The sequence below is a fragment of the Pristis pectinata genome, chromosome 24 (assembly GCF_009764475.1).
Source record: "Pristis pectinata isolate sPriPec2 chromosome 24, sPriPec2.1.pri, whole genome shotgun sequence".
NCBI lineage: Eukaryota > Metazoa > Chordata > Chondrichthyes > Rhinopristiformes > Pristidae > Pristis > Pristis pectinata.
The window spans coordinates 31,310,500-31,329,173 of NC_067428.1; the positions used below are offsets into that span (position 1 = coordinate 31,310,500).

At 36.3% G+C, this 18,674-nt stretch overlaps 1 protein-coding gene across 1 annotated transcript in view; it reads right to left on the bottom strand.

Annotated features, from left to right (window-relative positions):
• LOC127582541 (protein unc-13 homolog A) overlaps window positions 1–18,674 on the bottom strand; it is a 261,016-nt gene that overhangs the window by 69,330 nt on the left and 173,012 nt on the right. The window contains exons 19-24 of the mRNA XM_052037881.1: window positions 13,230–13,345; window positions 11,182–11,345; window positions 7,796–7,946; window positions 5,313–5,381; window positions 2,625–2,714; window positions 454–588 (exon numbers count right to left, since the gene is read on the bottom strand). Of these exons, the coding sequence (XP_051893841.1) occupies window positions 454–588; window positions 2,625–2,714; window positions 5,313–5,381; window positions 7,796–7,946; window positions 11,182–11,345; window positions 13,230–13,345 (725 nt within the window). The remainder of the gene's footprint in view (window positions 1–453; window positions 589–2,624; window positions 2,715–5,312; window positions 5,382–7,795; window positions 7,947–11,181; window positions 11,346–13,229; window positions 13,346–18,674) is intronic.

The window sequence follows — 18,674 nt, forward strand, 5'->3', positions numbered from 1 at the left end:
GTTCAAAGTTATAAAGGCAGCCTTAAGGGAACTTCAAACATCTAAGAACATACCATCTAATTACTTTTAATGGAAATAGGGCCAAGTCACCATCATCATTGAAAGTAGATGTCCACTGCTGTTAATGAGCAATAATTTCATTAATGTACAAACCTTTCCAAAATATGAGTATTTTGATGAAAATGCTACAGTAAGAATATTAATTTCATCAAAGTGCACTCCTGTTTCACTGCTTCTGCCACAGTTAAAAATATGAACATGGGCAGAAAGGATATGCTCCTTTCAGAGTAATAAAATCCAAAGGCATCATAAACTGTGCACATCTGGAAAAGTGAGCAGTTAAAGTAAAAACAAAGGGTGCATCTCAAATTATAGAAAAGGCTGCAGAATTCTTATAGATTTTGTTTTACTCTGCATCAAATGGTGAAGGTTACAAACAGGATATAAACTTACTGGATCTGTCTGGTATTCTCGGCTGTACAGTTCATGGCAGTTGTTGAAGATGTATTCATAAGTGGAATTCAAGCAAGCTTTGACACAATCTTTCACAACCTGACTGGCCCTTGGCGGGCTCTGCAACTCCTGGACCTAAAGGATGAAACAAGTCTGAAGGTATTACAAAATCTTAAGACCGCTTCTTACCTTCATCAAACAGCACTCTATTAGTGTTGTCCTGTAGCGATTTCATATGTACAAGAATCATTATGCAAATCTGAAAACCTTACTCAGCTGAATGTTATTTGTTTTAATGATAACCTTTTTTCTTGCATTGAGTAACAAATAATTTATTTCAATGTTCTCCACAGACTACTCTGATCTTTTAATTATATAATCAAGAACTCACAAGGCATCATAATATCTCTGTACTGTTATTGTTTTTACCTGTACTACTACATCAATGCACTCTGTACTAACTCAATGTAACTGCACTGTGTAATGAATTGACCTGTACGATCAGTTTGTAAGACAAGCTTTTCACTGTACCTCGGTACAAGTGACAATAATAAACCAATACCAATATCTTAGGAAAAAGCCACTCATATAATCTGGAGCCTATTTGCCAAATTTCATTTCATTTTTTTTCTTCTCCAACCTGAATTTGCTTAATCCACATCCCAAACTGAATTCATGCACTTTTTCTTAAATATCCTTCTTCCTGACATTTACATCGGATTACGTTATTATGCAGATTCTTCCTGAATTATTTATTTCTTTTCCTCTCCAAAGAAACAATGATAATATTTGTGAAAGAATTCATTTGCAAAATTATGAAATCCAAGACATAATTTGATATTTGGATCCATCCAGGTACTTTGGCAGTAATAAATTGAAGTTATTGATCTCTTGCAGCATTATTCATTGCCAGTGGAGAGAAATATAAACTAGTGTTTCCTGAGCCTAGCTTCCACTTTATCTAACCATCCCAGTACTGGACTGGTTAATGACCCACTGTCTTGTTTCTAGAACTGGACACCAATAAATAAAGGATGGATACTGGTATATTACCTTTCAACATCACACAGGTCAGGAGATCAAAATGCACTTATTCTGTTGACAAGTTTCAGCAACAGACAAAAGGATTCTTGTTCAGCCATCCCCATATATCTACCTTGCATGTAATTTACAAAAAGTGTAGGCCTTATGGCAAAGAAGATTAAAGTGATTCTTCACCATTCAGGGATTTCTTACCTTCTTTAGTCCATAACAACATGATTGACCAAGTAAACACGGACAGTGGCAACAAACATAATTTCATATTTGACACCAGTGATATTCCTTGTTAACTGACTAATCTGCTATCCTTCCAACAATTAACAGAACTACAGGGCAAGTTGATGTCTATTGCAGTAATATGCAATGCTGGAAGTACTTACAATTGCTAATAATGTATTTTAATTATGCAGAGTAGAAGATGCCAGCCAAGAGTTAGTACTGAGTACAAATTATAATCTAGGTGAAAATTGCAATCAAAATTGTCCAAGTTCTGTGCTGAAAGTTTATTTTCCAATCAATTTACATAATACCAAATTGTTTTTACCACTGTCCAAGAAATTAAATTTTCAAAAATAAAATGCTGCATTCAAAAAAAGACCTTTATTTAAAAGTGAGAATGTGGTACATTTTTATGAAAACATTTAAAGTGGATTTTGGAGAAAAAGAAGTTTTTTTGCCAAAGTTGCTTATTAACTAGCTGCAAGTAAACAAATTCATATCTCACAGTATTCAGTTTCTTCGTAATTAAAGCAAAATCTTTTCAGAGATTCCTATAATTTGTTTGTACCCTAAGAATAGCTCAATTTTAAGAGCCTCTCTTAGAAGTCCTGTGATTGGACAGAATTACAGTAGCGGAAACTTGCCCTGTTGATTAATTCAGTTTAGGGACAGGGGCAGTTGTTTGGGCAGATGACATTCCAAAAGATTTTTTAAACTAACTCAGATCACATCAACATTGGTTAGGAAGTTATTTGTGCTTGAAATTTCTAATCTTTGCTCTGGTTGGTCAATCAGCAGAAACTCCAAAATGATATGTTTTAATGTTATGAATGCATTTTGACTGATTTTTCCCTAGTTTCAAATGACATCATCTGCATAGTATTCACTAAATATTATCCCTGTTAACCTACCTTCATCCGAAAGAAGGTTATACTAGTTAAGAGATCAACAGTCGACTTCAAATCTTGTAGTCTTTCAGGACTGCTTGCTGGGAAGTTATTCTGTTTAAAAGAAAGTTTTAGATCTACAATTTCAAAATTACACTGATAAATGCAATAGAACAAACCGTGTGAATTTTAGTGACCTTCAAAGATAGAAGCTAATTGAATAGAATCCAGTAGTTGCAATTACTATTCCAAGTTCATGGGGTACAAATCTGTTCTCAGTCAGATGCTCAATGTGCTCCATCCTCAAAATTTAGTTCCATACATAACCAAATTGTACATTCAGCATGCACTATTACAACATTCATTTAATGTATGCAACAGAGAATGAGCTCCCACTCCCATATATCAACACCCTTACACCATGGGAAAAACATGAAAATAATTTCCTATGTTTGAATTTATTTTCAAATGGTAATTCTTTTTAATTATTAAACTTATCTTTGCATTTACTCCCTTTAACCCATTGCAACACGAAGTACGTAAGTAAATTATGCACAATCTAGGAAACATTTAATTAACTTTCAGTTTTTGAACTAAGCTTTTCCAGTTGATTATATTTCACTTCTATCATTCATGCGTGAAAGAGGTGACATTACATTTTATGGCAACGATATCACAACTTTATAAGAAACCTTGCTTCTGTGCAGAAAACATATTGCTTATTAATATACTATGGTTCAGTAGATTCAGCCATAGCACTAAAAGATTTGAAGTATTTATAGCAACCTCTGGTAGAGGGTAAAAGGTGCAACCACATAGTAGGACAAGAAATTGTTTTCTGCTGTGCCTCCTTTTAATCAGCAAAACTGAAGAGGCTTGAAATAAAATCAACTACAAATTGTCTAGAATAGATATTCGTCTCTTTCCAAATATTAATGGTTGTTTCAACACCAATTCATGAATTAGTTACCATCAAGAATTGACTTTGCAGTTCTTTGCTTCTGGTATTTCAGCAGCATAATCAATGGCCTATATTGGAACTACTGGAGACAATCAACAAAAGCTATTTTTTCCTTAAAGAAAATCTTTATGTGAAACTGGAAGGAAGGAGGAATGGGAGTTCTCCTGGCTCTACACTACTACAATCTTTCAACAACTGCAGTGCACTGTTGCATTAGCCTCTCTCTACTTCCTCCATTTGTCCATAATACCCCCACCCACCTTACCCCAAAAGTCGAAATGGTCACTGAAGGCCACCTGGCCCAAATTGTAGAGACCCAGGATGGCAAATACATTCAACTTTATGCCTGTATAAAACACAGATGTGCGGATTTCAAGTTTTATTTGAGAAGAACTTCAAAGTAAAAGTGCCACCTTGTAGGATCATATAAACAACTGAACAACAATAGGAACAAAAAAAACTTTAATTTGAAGTGCAACTTTAACTTTGGTTCACACATTATTTTCTTACTACTGTTTTAAATGGCATGTGCAATGTGGACAAATGATTCTTGTACAGCCCTTTTTAGTTCAAACAGACTTATAAACTAACCCTGCTGTCAGTTTGAGCTTATTTCCAAAAAAATGACTGCCAGTAGCCCTTTTCATTAATGATAATCGGGAAGGTTAGCAGGCAGGGTTTGGGGGGGGGGGGGGAGGAGTGTGGTGTTGGAAGGGGGGGTTTGCTTTAGCTTTTTGCACTTGCAGCAAACTGCTGCAAATCCAGTGATAGGTGTGGAACTGTTAGTTGCAAAATAGAAGCATGAGAACTTGATCAACACGAGATTTCTGTGCCTATTTAGTGATTGCAGCAGATTAATCCTGCAATGAAAATAATATTTCACCAACAGAAGTCCAACATGCAAATGAGCATCTCATTTTGGGTATGCCAAACGTGAGATCAAATGCACATTTCTCCTTTGCAATTACATTTTCCTTTATTGTAGGCTGCACATTATGAGATTGAAACCAATAAAAATTTAGGTAGATTCAAAACTGAATGACTTCAACAAAGATTCCTGTATTTTTGCATTACAGTATATAAACTTCTAACATCAAGTCAGGACTTTAATTCACCATAAGGCCATAAGACATAGGAACAGAATCAGGCCATTCAGCCCAGAATCTGCTCTGCTGATTTATCCCTCTCAACCCCATTCTCCCTGTAACCTTTGACACCCTTACTCATCAAGAACCTATCAACCTCCGCTTTAAATATACCCAATGACTTGGCCTCCACAGCTGTTTGTGGCAATGAATTCCAAGATTCACCACACTCTGGCTAAAGAAATTCCTCTTCATCTCTGTTCTAAAGGGACGTCCTTTTATTCTGAGTTTGTGCCCTTTGGTCCTTGACTCTCCCACTGGAAACATCCTCTCCATGTCTACTCTATCCAGGCCTTTCAATATTTGGTGGGTTTCAATGAGATACCCTCTCATCCTTCTAAACTCCAGTGAGTACAGGCCCAGTCATCAAAACTCCTCATATGTTAACCCTTTCATCCCCAGGATCATTCTCATTAACCCCCCTCTGGACTGTCTCCAATGCCAGCACATTGTTCCTTACATACGGGCCCAAAACTGCTCACAATACTCCAAACGCGGTCTGACCAACACCTTATAAAGCCTCAGCACGACATCCTTGACACTTATATTTACAACATGATTTTCCATAGATTCAAAGAGAAGATATTACTTTGTACAGAAACTCACCCTATACATTGACAGATCAATGCGAAGGGAATTATGTAGCTGGTCCAAGAGTTTTACAAACCTCTCTTTCTGCAAGAAATGAAAGAATGAATTTAACTATGATTTGAAGCATGAGGATAGATAACATATTATCTCAATAACAAGAAAATCATTTGTAACACATCATCCTAAACTCAATATCAATTCTATTTAATGCTTCGATATCATTCATTATAATAAAACGATTAAATAGTGAGAATCGCAACTTTTACACATGGTTGCCACACCACCACTGTGCACTAATGTTTTTTCCAGTTTCCTTAAACATCATTTGGGAATAGCTGAACATTAATCATTACTTTCTACACCAAAATGTTCTTTCAGAAGTATTTCAACATGTATATGTTATATACGTCAGAATTTTTAATTTTGATTTTTCCATCTCAACTATTATTAAACAAGGAATATCTGTTTCAGATTGTATCTTTAGAATAAAAGTATGAACCATCTCAGTTGCTCTAAGGGATTCCCCAAATATAACATACTTAATGCTAACGGGCACTAACATTTCAAATTGCAACTCTCATTTAACTAATTTTTGAACAAAGATGTTTAATCAAGCAACAATCAATTAGCCAGGACAAACTTTTCCATTGCCACAGCATGTTATGCACATCATTGGCAGTGAATAACCCAGAGAAAGCCATTCTGAAAGCACAATTACACAGATTATCCTAATTTATAGATAAAAATAATATGCATTTTTTAAAAAAAAAACTACAGCTATCCTAATTACATGACTCTATGACAACTAGAGAAAATTCTTCACTCAGATTATAAATCTGTGAAATTCTCTACCCTAGGTAAGAGTTGTGAATGCTACATTGTTCAGTACACTGAAGGATGAAACAGACAAAGTTTGGCCACTCTGTGGTATGTTGGGCAGAAAAGTGTACTGGAGGTGCAGGATCAGTCATGACCTTGTGGGGAACGTCAAGACAGGCTTAAGGGGGCACATGACCCACTCTTCTATGCTAATAATGATTACCAAAATGTCCTTGACAGCAGAACAAGTGAAGAATGGCTGTCACCCACTAACTGTGTTGTTTGCAGGCTTTAGATGCCCAAATAACTTTTCCATTTGTAACGTTTAAACAGACATTGCATGCCACTATAAATCACTGTGAACAGCCAGAGACCTCCATACATACTGGCATTATATGCACCAAACATCCAGATCAAATTTGGCAACTGCACAAAGTCACTGAGCTTTAAATTCCTTTGCATAATGCCCAAAAATGTTGCATGTCATAAAAGAATTTCTGGCTTATAATGCATAATCAAGTGCCTGGCTCTCTTCAAACAATATTATTTACTCATTTTTTCAGTTTATTAAATTAAGTGATTGCTTCAGGTAGTTTTTAAAGAATGGAATGTGTAAAATAGATTGTCAACTACATAGGAAACTGAATGGTTCCTGCACTCCAGGTAAAAATAATTGATGGAAAGTTATGATGTTCTGCCTTAATATTTGAGGAAAGAAACCTTTCCACTACAGATGTCAGCTTAGGTGGATATTGATAGCATTTATATGCTGTTGCCAGGAAAGATGGCCTAATACATGCTAGTTTTATCTTGAATGAATTATACCAAGTGAAATTAGCATAGTTACAACACTAGTGATATATCATTATGGATATATTGCAAAATGTGGAGTTTCCTCTTTGGGTGCAACCCAGAAGTTAAACAAAAGAATACTTGCAATGTCCTTCCCATTTTGCTGATGCCAAGTTATACTAATGCATTCAACCAATCTCATTAGAATATGGCCAAACAAAATGGGCGTAGGGTAGTAAAAATAATCAGAGTCCAAACGCCAAATTCCCACCAAATATTTCTTCTGCAAGTATGAAAACTGAAGTTTCAATTCAACTATTATTCATGTTCAAATGGCATAATGTGTTTCAATTTAATGCTGATGGATGTGTGAAAGAGCAAGGAGGCTTGAGTAAATTGTAATCATGCCTATAGCATGTTTATGTCCAAAACTGCACAATCTTTTAACACTAGTGATTGCACATAGATTACAAGCATAATTTTGTATGTCTAACATTCTTTTATAACCCTGATCACTTTACTAATTAGATGGCCTTAAGAATACCAGAACTGCAGTCAAAAACATTATGTAATATTTAATTACCATATTGGGTACTATTGCAATGCTTTGGAGAAAATGCAATTATGTTTTATGTAGTTGTGGGACTGAGAGTAGAGCAACATATTTTTTTCTTGTAGCCTTTCCAGAAGTGGATAGATAGCTTTTCCAGAAGTGGATAGATGCAAGATACAAGCTCCTATTAAAGTATTTATCCTTGAACAAATTCTGTTTTGTTTTACTGCACTATTAAGGCTTCATACTTTTCATAATTTTTGTTCATCGATTTCATTATTACAGAGAATCAAAATAAGATGGGAGAGATTTACTACTCTGTATTAATACATACCCCAAAATTGGAGGCTGAGAAGCGATCAGAGGCAGAAACATTGGTAGAGGCAGTGGTATGTGCATAGTAAGCATTGATATTTGCCAAAAGAGTGCTCATTACAGCAGGAACTCCAGGGCACATGTACTTTGAAGACAGGCAGGCAAAATGTCTACAAAAGGACAAAAATACAATTGTTAGCAGCATTTCATTGAACTTTAAATTGTTTTATATGCAAGTAAAATCCACCATGGATTGTTGAGATCCACTCCCAACAATAATTTAATCAACAAATAAGTGAGGTAACTGAGAAATGATGTTGAAAATCTGAAATAAATATGCAAAGTGCTAGAAATAATCAGGAGGCCAAGCAGCACTGTGAAGAGAGAAACCAAGTTTTCAGGTTAATGACTCTTCAGCACAATTGCAACAGTGAGAAAATAAATGCTTGCATGGACCTAGACACACCTTCCAGGTGAAGCACCAATTCATATCTACTTTTTTCACTCTAGTGCATTGCCTTTGGCACTCAGAATGCAGTCTACTCTGCAATGGAGAAACCAAATGCAAAACACCTCCGCTAAACCTGCAAGGTAAACCTGAGCTTTCAGCTGCTTGTCATTTTAATTCTCTATCCCACTCGCATTCTGATCTTTGTTTTTGGCCATCTACACTGTTTCAATGAAACCCAACACAAGTTCAAGGAACAGCACCTCATCTTCTATCGAAGTGCAGCCCTTGGGACTCGATAGTGAATTTGACAACCTTTCCTGTTTGTGTCAGAACCGTCCTGTCCTCATACAAGGTCATCCACCTGTAACTAATTCAGTTCTTCTCCCCACAGATGCTGCTTGAGCTGCTGAGTATTTCCAGCATTGGAATTGGTTTATTATTGTCACATGTACCAAGGTATAGTGAAAAACTTGTCTTGCAGACCGTTCATACAGGTAAAACAATAACAGAATGCAGAATTAAGTGTAACAGCGACAGAGAAAGTGCAGTGCAGGTAGACAATAAGGTGCAAGGTCATAATGACGTAGATTGTGAGGTCAAGAGTCCATCTCACCTACTAGGGAACCTTTCAATAGTCTTATAACAGCAGGATAGAAGTTGTCCTTGAGCCTGGTGGTACGCGCTTTCAGGCTTTTGTAACTTCTGCCCGATGGGAGAAGGAAGAAGAGAGAATGTCCGGGGTGGGTGGGGTCTTTGATTATGCTGGCTGTTTTACCGAGGCAGCGAGAAGTATAGACAGATTCTCATTTGTTTCCAGCAACTGCTGTGTTTGGTACCTCACTGTTCCAGCTGAATTGTTTATTTCCTTCTCTACCTATTCTTGATCATCTATTAACAAGTCAGTACTGAAAGCAATCCAGATCCAGATCAGGTCTCCACTCTACCAAAGACATTCCTCTATGCTCTCTCCACTGATCCCCCTCTCTGCAACTTAAAACACATTCTCATTATTTTCAGTTCTGAAGGAGTATTAATCTCTTTTCCCCCCCTCGATAGATATTGCCAAGTCTGCTGAGTATCTCCAACATTGCTTTCATTTTAAATGAGCTATATAACTGACCTAAAATGTCCCATTTATGTAGTATCTCTGTGAAATAATCTCAGTTGGTCCTGTGATAAATGGTTCTACATTTAGCCTCATTGATCTTGGTTGGAGGCAAAACTATGCACCCCAGTGGTATTTGTGCATACACATCAGTGAGGATAGGCATCAACACCTCTAGCATTACTCTCAACACTGGTGCCCCACAAGCTGAGTCCCCAGCCCCCTACTCTACTCCCTTCATACTCACGACTGTGTGCCCAGATTCTGCTCTAACTCCATCTACAAGTTTGCAGGTGACACCACCGTAGTAGGCCGTATTTCAAATAACGATGAGTCGGAGTACAGGAAGGAGATAGAGCGTTTAGTGACATGGTGTCATGACAACAACCTTTCCCTCAATGTCAGCAAGACAAAAGAACTGGTCATTGACTTCAGGAAAGGGGGCGGTGTACATGGACCTGTCTACATCAATGGCGCTGAGGTCAAGAGGGTTGACAGCTTCAAGTTCCTTGGAGTGAACATCACCAATAGCCTGTCCTGGTCCAACCACATAGATGCCATGGCCAAGAAAGCTCACCAGTTCCTCTACTTCCTCAGGAGGCTAAAGAAATTTGGCCTGTCCCCTTTGACACTCACCAACTTTTATCGATGCACCAGAGAAAGCATCCTGTCTGGATGCATCACAGCTTGGTATGGCAACTGCTCTGCCCGGGACCGCAAGAAACTGAAGAGTTGTGGACACAGCCCAGCACATCACGGACACCAGCCTCCTCTCCATGGACTCTTTACCTCTTGCTGCCTTGGTGAAGCAGCCAGCATAATCAAAGACCCCACTCACCCCGGTCATTCTCTCTTCTCCCCTCTCCCATCAGGCAGAAGATACAGGAGCCTGAGGGCACATACCACCAGGATCAAGGACAGCTTTTATCCCACTGTGATAAGACTACTGAACGGTTATCCCAAGTACGATAAGATGGACTCTTAACCTCACAATCTACCTTGTTATGACCTTGCACCTTATTGTCTACCTGCACTGCACTTCCCTGTAGCTGTGACACTTTACTCTGAATTCTGTTATTGTCTTTATCCTGTACTACCTCAATGCACCGTGTAATGAATTGATCTGTACAAACAGTATGCAAGACAAGTTTTCCATTGCACCTCAGTGCAAGTGACAATAATAAACCAATACCAATTTCTTATTCAAAGGGAAGGCAAATGTTCAACTGTGTTTCCTGTTATCCCATCAATTCCCCTCCATTCTCCACACCCTTTCTCCATCCTACTGACACTTGCTATCACAATAAGGATCATGGCTAATTTGTCAAGGAACGAGAGAGTGGCTTACTCATAACTCTCCCCAAGTACCAGCTTCAAAAAAAAAAATGCAAGTTGAGTTTAGATGCCAGGGAAAGTTAAAATTAAAACAACAACATAAATATTAAGCAAATGGTAGCCAGAATTGCCAAGTAACAGTGTTGAATTGCTAGGATGTGAAACCACAGGATCCGAAGACTCATTTAAAAACATGTTCATTGGCTAGATCATTTCTGTGGTGGCAAAGAATAAACATCCCCTCAGCAACCACTCCACAAGAAATGACAGTCACATACTTGTCAGTCAATGAATCTGGTTTTAGTGATTTGAAGTGATGTTGCAGGCTATCAACGTTTTTATGGAGGACCTAAATTGAAGTTAATATTTACAATACTATTGGCATGAAGTACCAAAATTAAGAACTTGTTCTTTCATGAACAAAAACAGTAAGATAATAACTGTGAAAACATCAACATATTTTACATACTTAGGGTATTCTACAATTCATATCAAAAGAACTGTATGAACTTACGTCATAGCCTGATAAATGGATTCTACACCAAATCGCATTGCAAACTCATCCACAATTTCTTGTGCAGTTTCATCAAAATAAACCTTCCAAGCATCATCTCCTTTTGCATCTGGGATTTTCACAACTCCATTGTTTTGTATATCCGTCAGGAAATGAAATAGATTCTAATCCACAAGTACACAAAATCAGAACTCTTTGGCAAAGAATCACAATTAAAATACAACTTTTTTGCTATAAGTAATTCAAAGACTATTATTGTATCTTGGGAACATATTGCATATGCATTTTTTAAAACAGCTACAAAGCTGCTGCAAAGCAGTACAAGGTATTTGCGGAAGAGCATGAAAAAACAAGCTGCTTTGTTCCTTTCAACCTGTGAAACACTCCGAAGTATATTAAATGGAATACAAAAGCAGTCTGACGATGAGTTACAAATCCAAAATGCTAACTTTGATTTCACCTACATGCAAGCTGACTGACCAGATGAGAATCTTCAACATTTTTTGTCTTTATACAAATGTAATGTTACATTCACCAATCTGACTTTTAATGCAGCCATCAATTTGCTGGGATATTGGTTGTACTCTTCAGAGAAAATAACTCAAAAATAGAAGGCACTAATAAAAAACGTACAACCTTAGGCTGAAGAAAATGAAGGATCAAATTCTCTAGGAAAAGCCAAGTTTTAACAACATTGAAGTCTGATTAGATATTTATTTATTAGTCACATGTACATTGAAACACATAGTGAAATGTGTCTTTCCGCGTTACTGAGAATGTGTCGGGGGCAGCCCGCAAGTGTTGCCACTCTTCCAGCACTTCGCCAACACAGCATGTCCACAACTCCTAACTTGTACGTCTTTGGAATAACCTAAATGACCTGAATGACCTAAAGCATTACAGTCAGCCAAAAAACAATTACAGGATAACGTCATCAAGAAAGTTAGAATGTACAAGTAAAGAACAATCCAAGCAATATATATATACCACCGAATCCATGAATTAGGTTACAGATTTAGAATCTTTCCTCAAGTATCAGTACTTTTTCAAATAAAATAACTATTCAGAATTTATGGTCGATCACTGTAATTTAACCATTATAAATTTAACAGGTACTGTTAATTATAAAAAATACAAATGTATAATTATATAAACATTTTAATTTCATGTCTGTTTTTTTTCAGAAATACAGACACAAGCATAATCCCAATTCATCAAAGACTGATAAAAGGTTGCTGACATTCTGAAAACACCCCAGCAGAACTTTCAAATGAAAAAATGCCATCCATTTCCATGTATATTTATTCAGTGGTATATATCCAGAGTAAACACATACACCCACACGAGGAGAAACACTATAGCCCAAGACATCAATTCTGAATTTTTGTTTCACTGCACCGTTGACAGACACTTGCAAAACGAGTGGAATGAGGAGATACAGGGTGGGGGGGTCGTGGCGGTAAGGCTGGTCACGTCAGAGGTCAATTTGCAAAAAAATTTAAAACTGGAACTGAATGTATATTGAGCCCACTCTTGTCTGGTTTTAGAGGAGGTAACCAATTTTCTTGTAGAATAATCATATAAACATTAAAATGAAGGCATCCAATTAGAAACCCATAATCATCAGTTAACCTTCCTGTTCATCAACTTCTCCCAGTGGACCAAACCCTTCTCTTACAGATTGCTGGATTCCCCCAAAACCATCATCTGCTCACCACTCCTGCAATTGGGACTGCCCAATATCCACCCCAAAAGCACATCCTCAACATCACATCCCTCCTCTTTATAAACAGAATACCCACTCCCTCCCATCAATCACTCCCACTCCTTCCTACTTATTCTCCTAGTCATCAGCCTTGTGAAGCAACCTCCCCATTCAATCAGACTGCCCATATAGATTCCATGCACCTGCAACCCTTCTTCAGTGAGACATTTAGGAAACCACTCAACTATGTTTTCTGACCAGAACAACCCACAGTTCATGTCAGTGGATTCTTCATGGGGGAAAATGCATATACCCATGTAACTACCAGTGCATAATTGATTACCTCATGTAGACATGTATACTGAACATGGTAGGGTGCTACTTTCTCTTCTCCTTTTATCTCCACACTAATATGTAATCGGATGGCACCAGATACTGCAGATTTGTCAGTACGTTTATCTGAATGTGGAAATTATTATCAGAGAAAAAAATAGTTAAACATTACATGAAATTCTAGTCTACAGACTATTTTTTTGAAAAAATATACAAGAAGAAATCATTTCAGGACACATAGATCCCAACTAGACTTCAGGAATGTAAAATTTCACACTGAAAAATCACAGGCATGATATCGGAAAAGTTTTATCCATTTCAATAGATATTTTTATAAACTACTGTATTCATCTGGAGAACTGATTTTATTCTTTTATCATCTTAGTATTTTGGTACATCTATTGTTTTATGTTTGCATCCTTGATAGTATTTTGCGATAAAGTCACATAAGAGAAATACAAAGAAATCCAAAAATATAATGTGCCCTTCTTGCAAGGTCCAGATCCACGAAAGTTCATTGTTAAAGTCAACTTTTACAATTGCTGGCAATGCAACCCTTGCCCCGCTTGAGCTTGTAGATGCAGCTGCAGCACATGAAAAGTTCAGTTAATGAAGTACAAACATCTTGTACATTGCTCCTTGCTGACATAGAAGCACTTTCTGATTAGTTATGGCTCCTGCTGACCCCCATTTCTACCACTGCATCCTGCCCCCTGCACTCCAGCCCCACCACCTATCTCGATACTATTTGCATGAGCTCTGCTCATTCTTCCAGTTTTGCTCTATCCCGGGAGGAATACTTATCAAATGCATCATTAGGAGCAAACAAGTTTTATAGGCGAGTCTTTCAAAACCTGCCATATTCAAAACCTTCGATTTCTTTATCTTGAAGTAACTGCAGAAAGCACCAAAGGCACGTAGAACTTTAGCAGCAATCAGACAAAATCAACCTGTAAGTAGTATGCTCCATTTAAGTAGTGTTATTAGATGAACACATGTTCAGCCATGCAAGATTAAGAGAGGGTGCTTGTTGCAGAATTTAGCTTCAAAAAGGCATTACTAATATTAACTCAATGCTACATATTACTCAAAGGACAGGCAAAACTTGAAGCCAATTTGGTCCCCTTAGGTTTTAAATAAATTTACCATTTAGATCTTTATTAAAATTAAGTGGAAAAGAAGAACTTAATTAATGCATTGTTGATATAAAAAAAGCTATATCTTGGCTGCCACTCATTGCAGAGATATCAGCTCCATAAACAACTTGAATACTCATTTGGCTGATAACTGTAAACAAAAAGGATTAAACTGAAGCATTTATTACAGCACAAATTCAGCATTTTGTAGCTTTGATACTGTTGCTTGAGCACTTCTCATCGGTAGCATGGCAGGCATGATTTACCAAATTTTTGAACAGTTTTGATTAAAAATTACTCTATATTACAGTGTACGACAGTTATTTAAAATGACACATAGAGACAGGTTCACATAAAATAAGGATAAATATTATTCAGGTACTATCTCAACAAAGAATTTAGTGTGTAGCTCAGTACACTCATAAGTATACTTCCAATAAAAGTTTGGACATTGGAACAAAACTAATTTAAATTTTACAGAGCATCTTTCTGTCAAGCTTATATTAGGGTTTTTCTTTGTTGTCGTAACAATATGGTAGCATGTGTCAAAGTATTGCTCCTGTTTCTTACTTCAGGAAGAAAGACTTCTGTCTTTTCCAAAAGATCTAACCAAAGTTTAATATTCCTTATGACCCTGATAGATATCAGCAATAATGTTGCAGATTTAGTCCACTGAATTATGAAAAGCAGCAGAAATGAACTGATTTCTTTCCACGTGAAAGCTTGAGTGGACATGTAATCTAGGTTACCATAAAATACTGGAAGTATTAGATTTGTAAATGTGGGCAAATTATTTATTTTTACAGAACTAGAGATGATGATCGTGATTAAATCAATATGGGATGAAGATGATTAAATTAATATGGTTCAGATTAGAAATAATCCCTCACTTCCCCACCCCCACTTCCAAAAGAAATGTAGATAAAAATTAACGTCAAGCTTGATAATATTATCAAATGAACAAATGTGCCCAGCCATAGCATTGTGAATTATCTAAAACATACAGTAAATAATTGGTTACTTTTGTAATGCCTTGTACTAGTATATTAATAAATTTTTTTTTCCTTTTACTTCAGGACCCTCTGGAATATTTCTATCAAGGATCAACAAAAGCAGTACAAAAGGGAATCCCAGTAATAATGCTACATTATGCTTATTTCCATCATGGCTCAACTATGCTCAATTAGCATACCACTTCTGTTGTACAATATTGACTTTGAAGTTTTGTTTAAACATTATACAAAAATGATTTTAGGACACACAAGCTGTGAAAGACAGAAGGAAAAATGCGCTTAAGCAATGAAAGAATAAGAAATTCAAAATTTCCTGCTATTTGCATGGAGCAATGATTGTGCACTAAATCTTTAAAAAGTAGACAACAGCTCCATTTCAGCATGAACACTAAGCAACACCACAACCTAATTAAAGATCATATATGCTGACAATAACTTATTGGACAATATTCGTATTCTTTAAATGTTATTTTAAAGCATCTGTTTGAATAGTTATGTAAAGGAAGCATCATTAATTATTTGGCTGGCTACCTTCTTAAATTGCCATTATATCATTTTTCCAAGCATGTGGTGTGTATATACCAAGATAGCAGAAGGAGAAATTACCCTAGGCTCCTTGCAAAATTATAAACTAGACATTAAACTGATTTCTAACATCAGGAAAATGTAATTAAAATTCATTAAATCAACCATAGAATTTAAAAAGCTATTTTGCTAGAACCCCTTTCTATTAAGGTCAACAAACAACTCGCTGGAGGAAGTCAGCAGGTCAGGCAGTATCTGTGGGAGGAAAGGGACTGCCGACGTTTCGGGTCGAAACCCTGCATCCGCTGAGATCCCCCAGCAGATTGTATGTTGCTCTAGATTCCAGCATCTGCAGTCTTGAGGCTCCTCTTTCTATTAAGGATCTGCTAAGTAATTTGATATCAGATTTTCTCTGTTGTACAATTTCTCATTACTTGAGCAAATTTCATACCAAATTTGGTTGAGCAACAACATAATCTTTTGCAACACTGTACAACTTTGTGGAAGAGAATATTGTTGATCCATTGGAGATCAAAACATCATTGAATGTGGCATCATCAAACAAACATAATTAATTAAAGGTCATAGAATTTACGACACAGGAACTGGCAATTTGACCCACCATGTCTGTGTAAACTGAAAAAATGCTACTGGACCTAATTCCACCTTTCAGCCTCAGTCTCATAGCCTTGTAGATCATACAGATACTTTTCAAAGGTAATAAGAATTTCTTTATCTGCCACCTTTTCAGCATGCAAGTTCCAAACCCTCATCACTATCCAAGTGAGAAAAAAAATTCCCTCAAATCCTCCTTCCAAAACTTTTAATGTATATCCCCTAGTTTCTGATCTGTCTGCTAAGAGAAATAAACTCTTCCTATTTACTCTATCAGGGTCTTTCACAATTTTATACATGTTAATTTACCATCTCATGGGGACATTAAACAGTAATATAATAAAAATATAGTCAAGAAAAACAAATGTAATAAACATATAATGAGGAAAAAAAACAAATTAGCTCCTAGTATTCTCTAACAATTGAACATATACAAAAATACACTACACAGAAAAACAACAGTACTTGCTGGTATCACCATTAGATTGTGATGCAAGTAATATCGAAAATCTCTATCAATGTACTTACTTCATCTTCTGTGTGCCTATTATGATTATAAAGGCTTTCTTCCAAGCTACCAATGCCAACCAAATATTCACAAAAAAACCTGCTGGCTATGCAAACAACCAATAAGACATGGAGATTACAGGGGTATAAAATTCCCTGGATTTTTAGTCCAGTATTGCCAACAATCCCTTGGTAAAGGCTCAAATCCTATCATTGTTCACTCTTCTCACAGCACTGACCAAATATTTATAATCTTCGATGGACCCTTTGTCACTTTCATCATAGAAATCCTTCCACTCCAGGACTCAATCCATTTTTTTCCCCCCTTCCTCCATCTTAATCTTTAATCTTCCACTCAAATGCTGTGAGGCTCACCTCAGAGTCCATACTTTGCTGCTTCCAGTTGTCAGGTAAAGGAAAAGTAACCCATTTTATACCTATTTTCCATTTTGTTCAAACTGCCACATGCATTGCTCAATATAGCTGCTCCACTCCCCTCTCTACATTGAAAAGTGTCCTTTGCTAGTTAATGCTTTTCCTAAGCAAACTATTGTGAATCAAAAACTCACAACTGGAGAAGCTCAGTGATACTCTTACAGATCACAATGTGTAAGCAGACGAATATGCTACCTACAAACAGCCTAACTCTTTAACCTAAAAGCACTAGGTTTGATAAGTAGTTAGTTTATTTAGATATAACATGTACTTTATTTATTGGTTTACACTAGAATTAATTCTATTAATATTTACTTTATCTGTTCTGCTTTTATTTTCCTGTATTTCAAGGTTGTAGATTTTTAAAAAAAAGTTATTGTAATAACACAGATGCTTTTGCACTTGACTAATAAAATAAGCAAAATTATTAAAATTCAACGTCATCAATAAAACTTAAGGTGTTTTTGATGACTTTGTTGGACATTAACTGTTGAATGTTGTATAGAAAATACAGACGAGCATATGATCTTTAATTTCTCTAAGCTTGTACACTACAGGCACGCACTGTTTAAAAAAATAAAAACCTGTATGGTAATGTATCTCAGGTCTTGTAGCATTTTCTTTTGACTGCCTTCACACCAATATTCAGACTCTTAAAAACAGTAACTGAAAAAGGAAATGAAAACAAAAAAAAAGATTCAACAAACTTTTTAAACTTATCAACTTATGAGATGTGTAAGATGCATTTTGCACAATTGTTTTTTTAAGAATTGTTTTCCATGGAGAATTTCTTGACAATATTTTCATGTTCTTCTGAGATTTCACTATTCTTAGCCATCTCAACTTTTTTTAATCCAATGGAGGGGACAGAGATTCACTTTTCACTGGCCACCATCACATTCCTTGGTACAGCGTGTAATAATGTGTGATTATTAGAGTAAGGCTTATGAGAGAAAAAAACTAAAGAATTTTCTGCGGTCTTCCTGAGTACTTTTCATACAGTTACAGTTTTAATCCAATAAATAATGAAGTGATGAGGAATCTAATCCTAAAAAATCAAGTTGGACTAGTAGTGAATGATAGAGCAGGAGGACAATTAAGAAACAAAGTATAAAATAATTAAGTTCAATATAAAAAAGGGAATCAATGATAAATATATTATGTTGGAAAAAGAAAATGTTTCAACAAGATTAAACAGGAAGCAACCCAGATGAATAAGAAGAA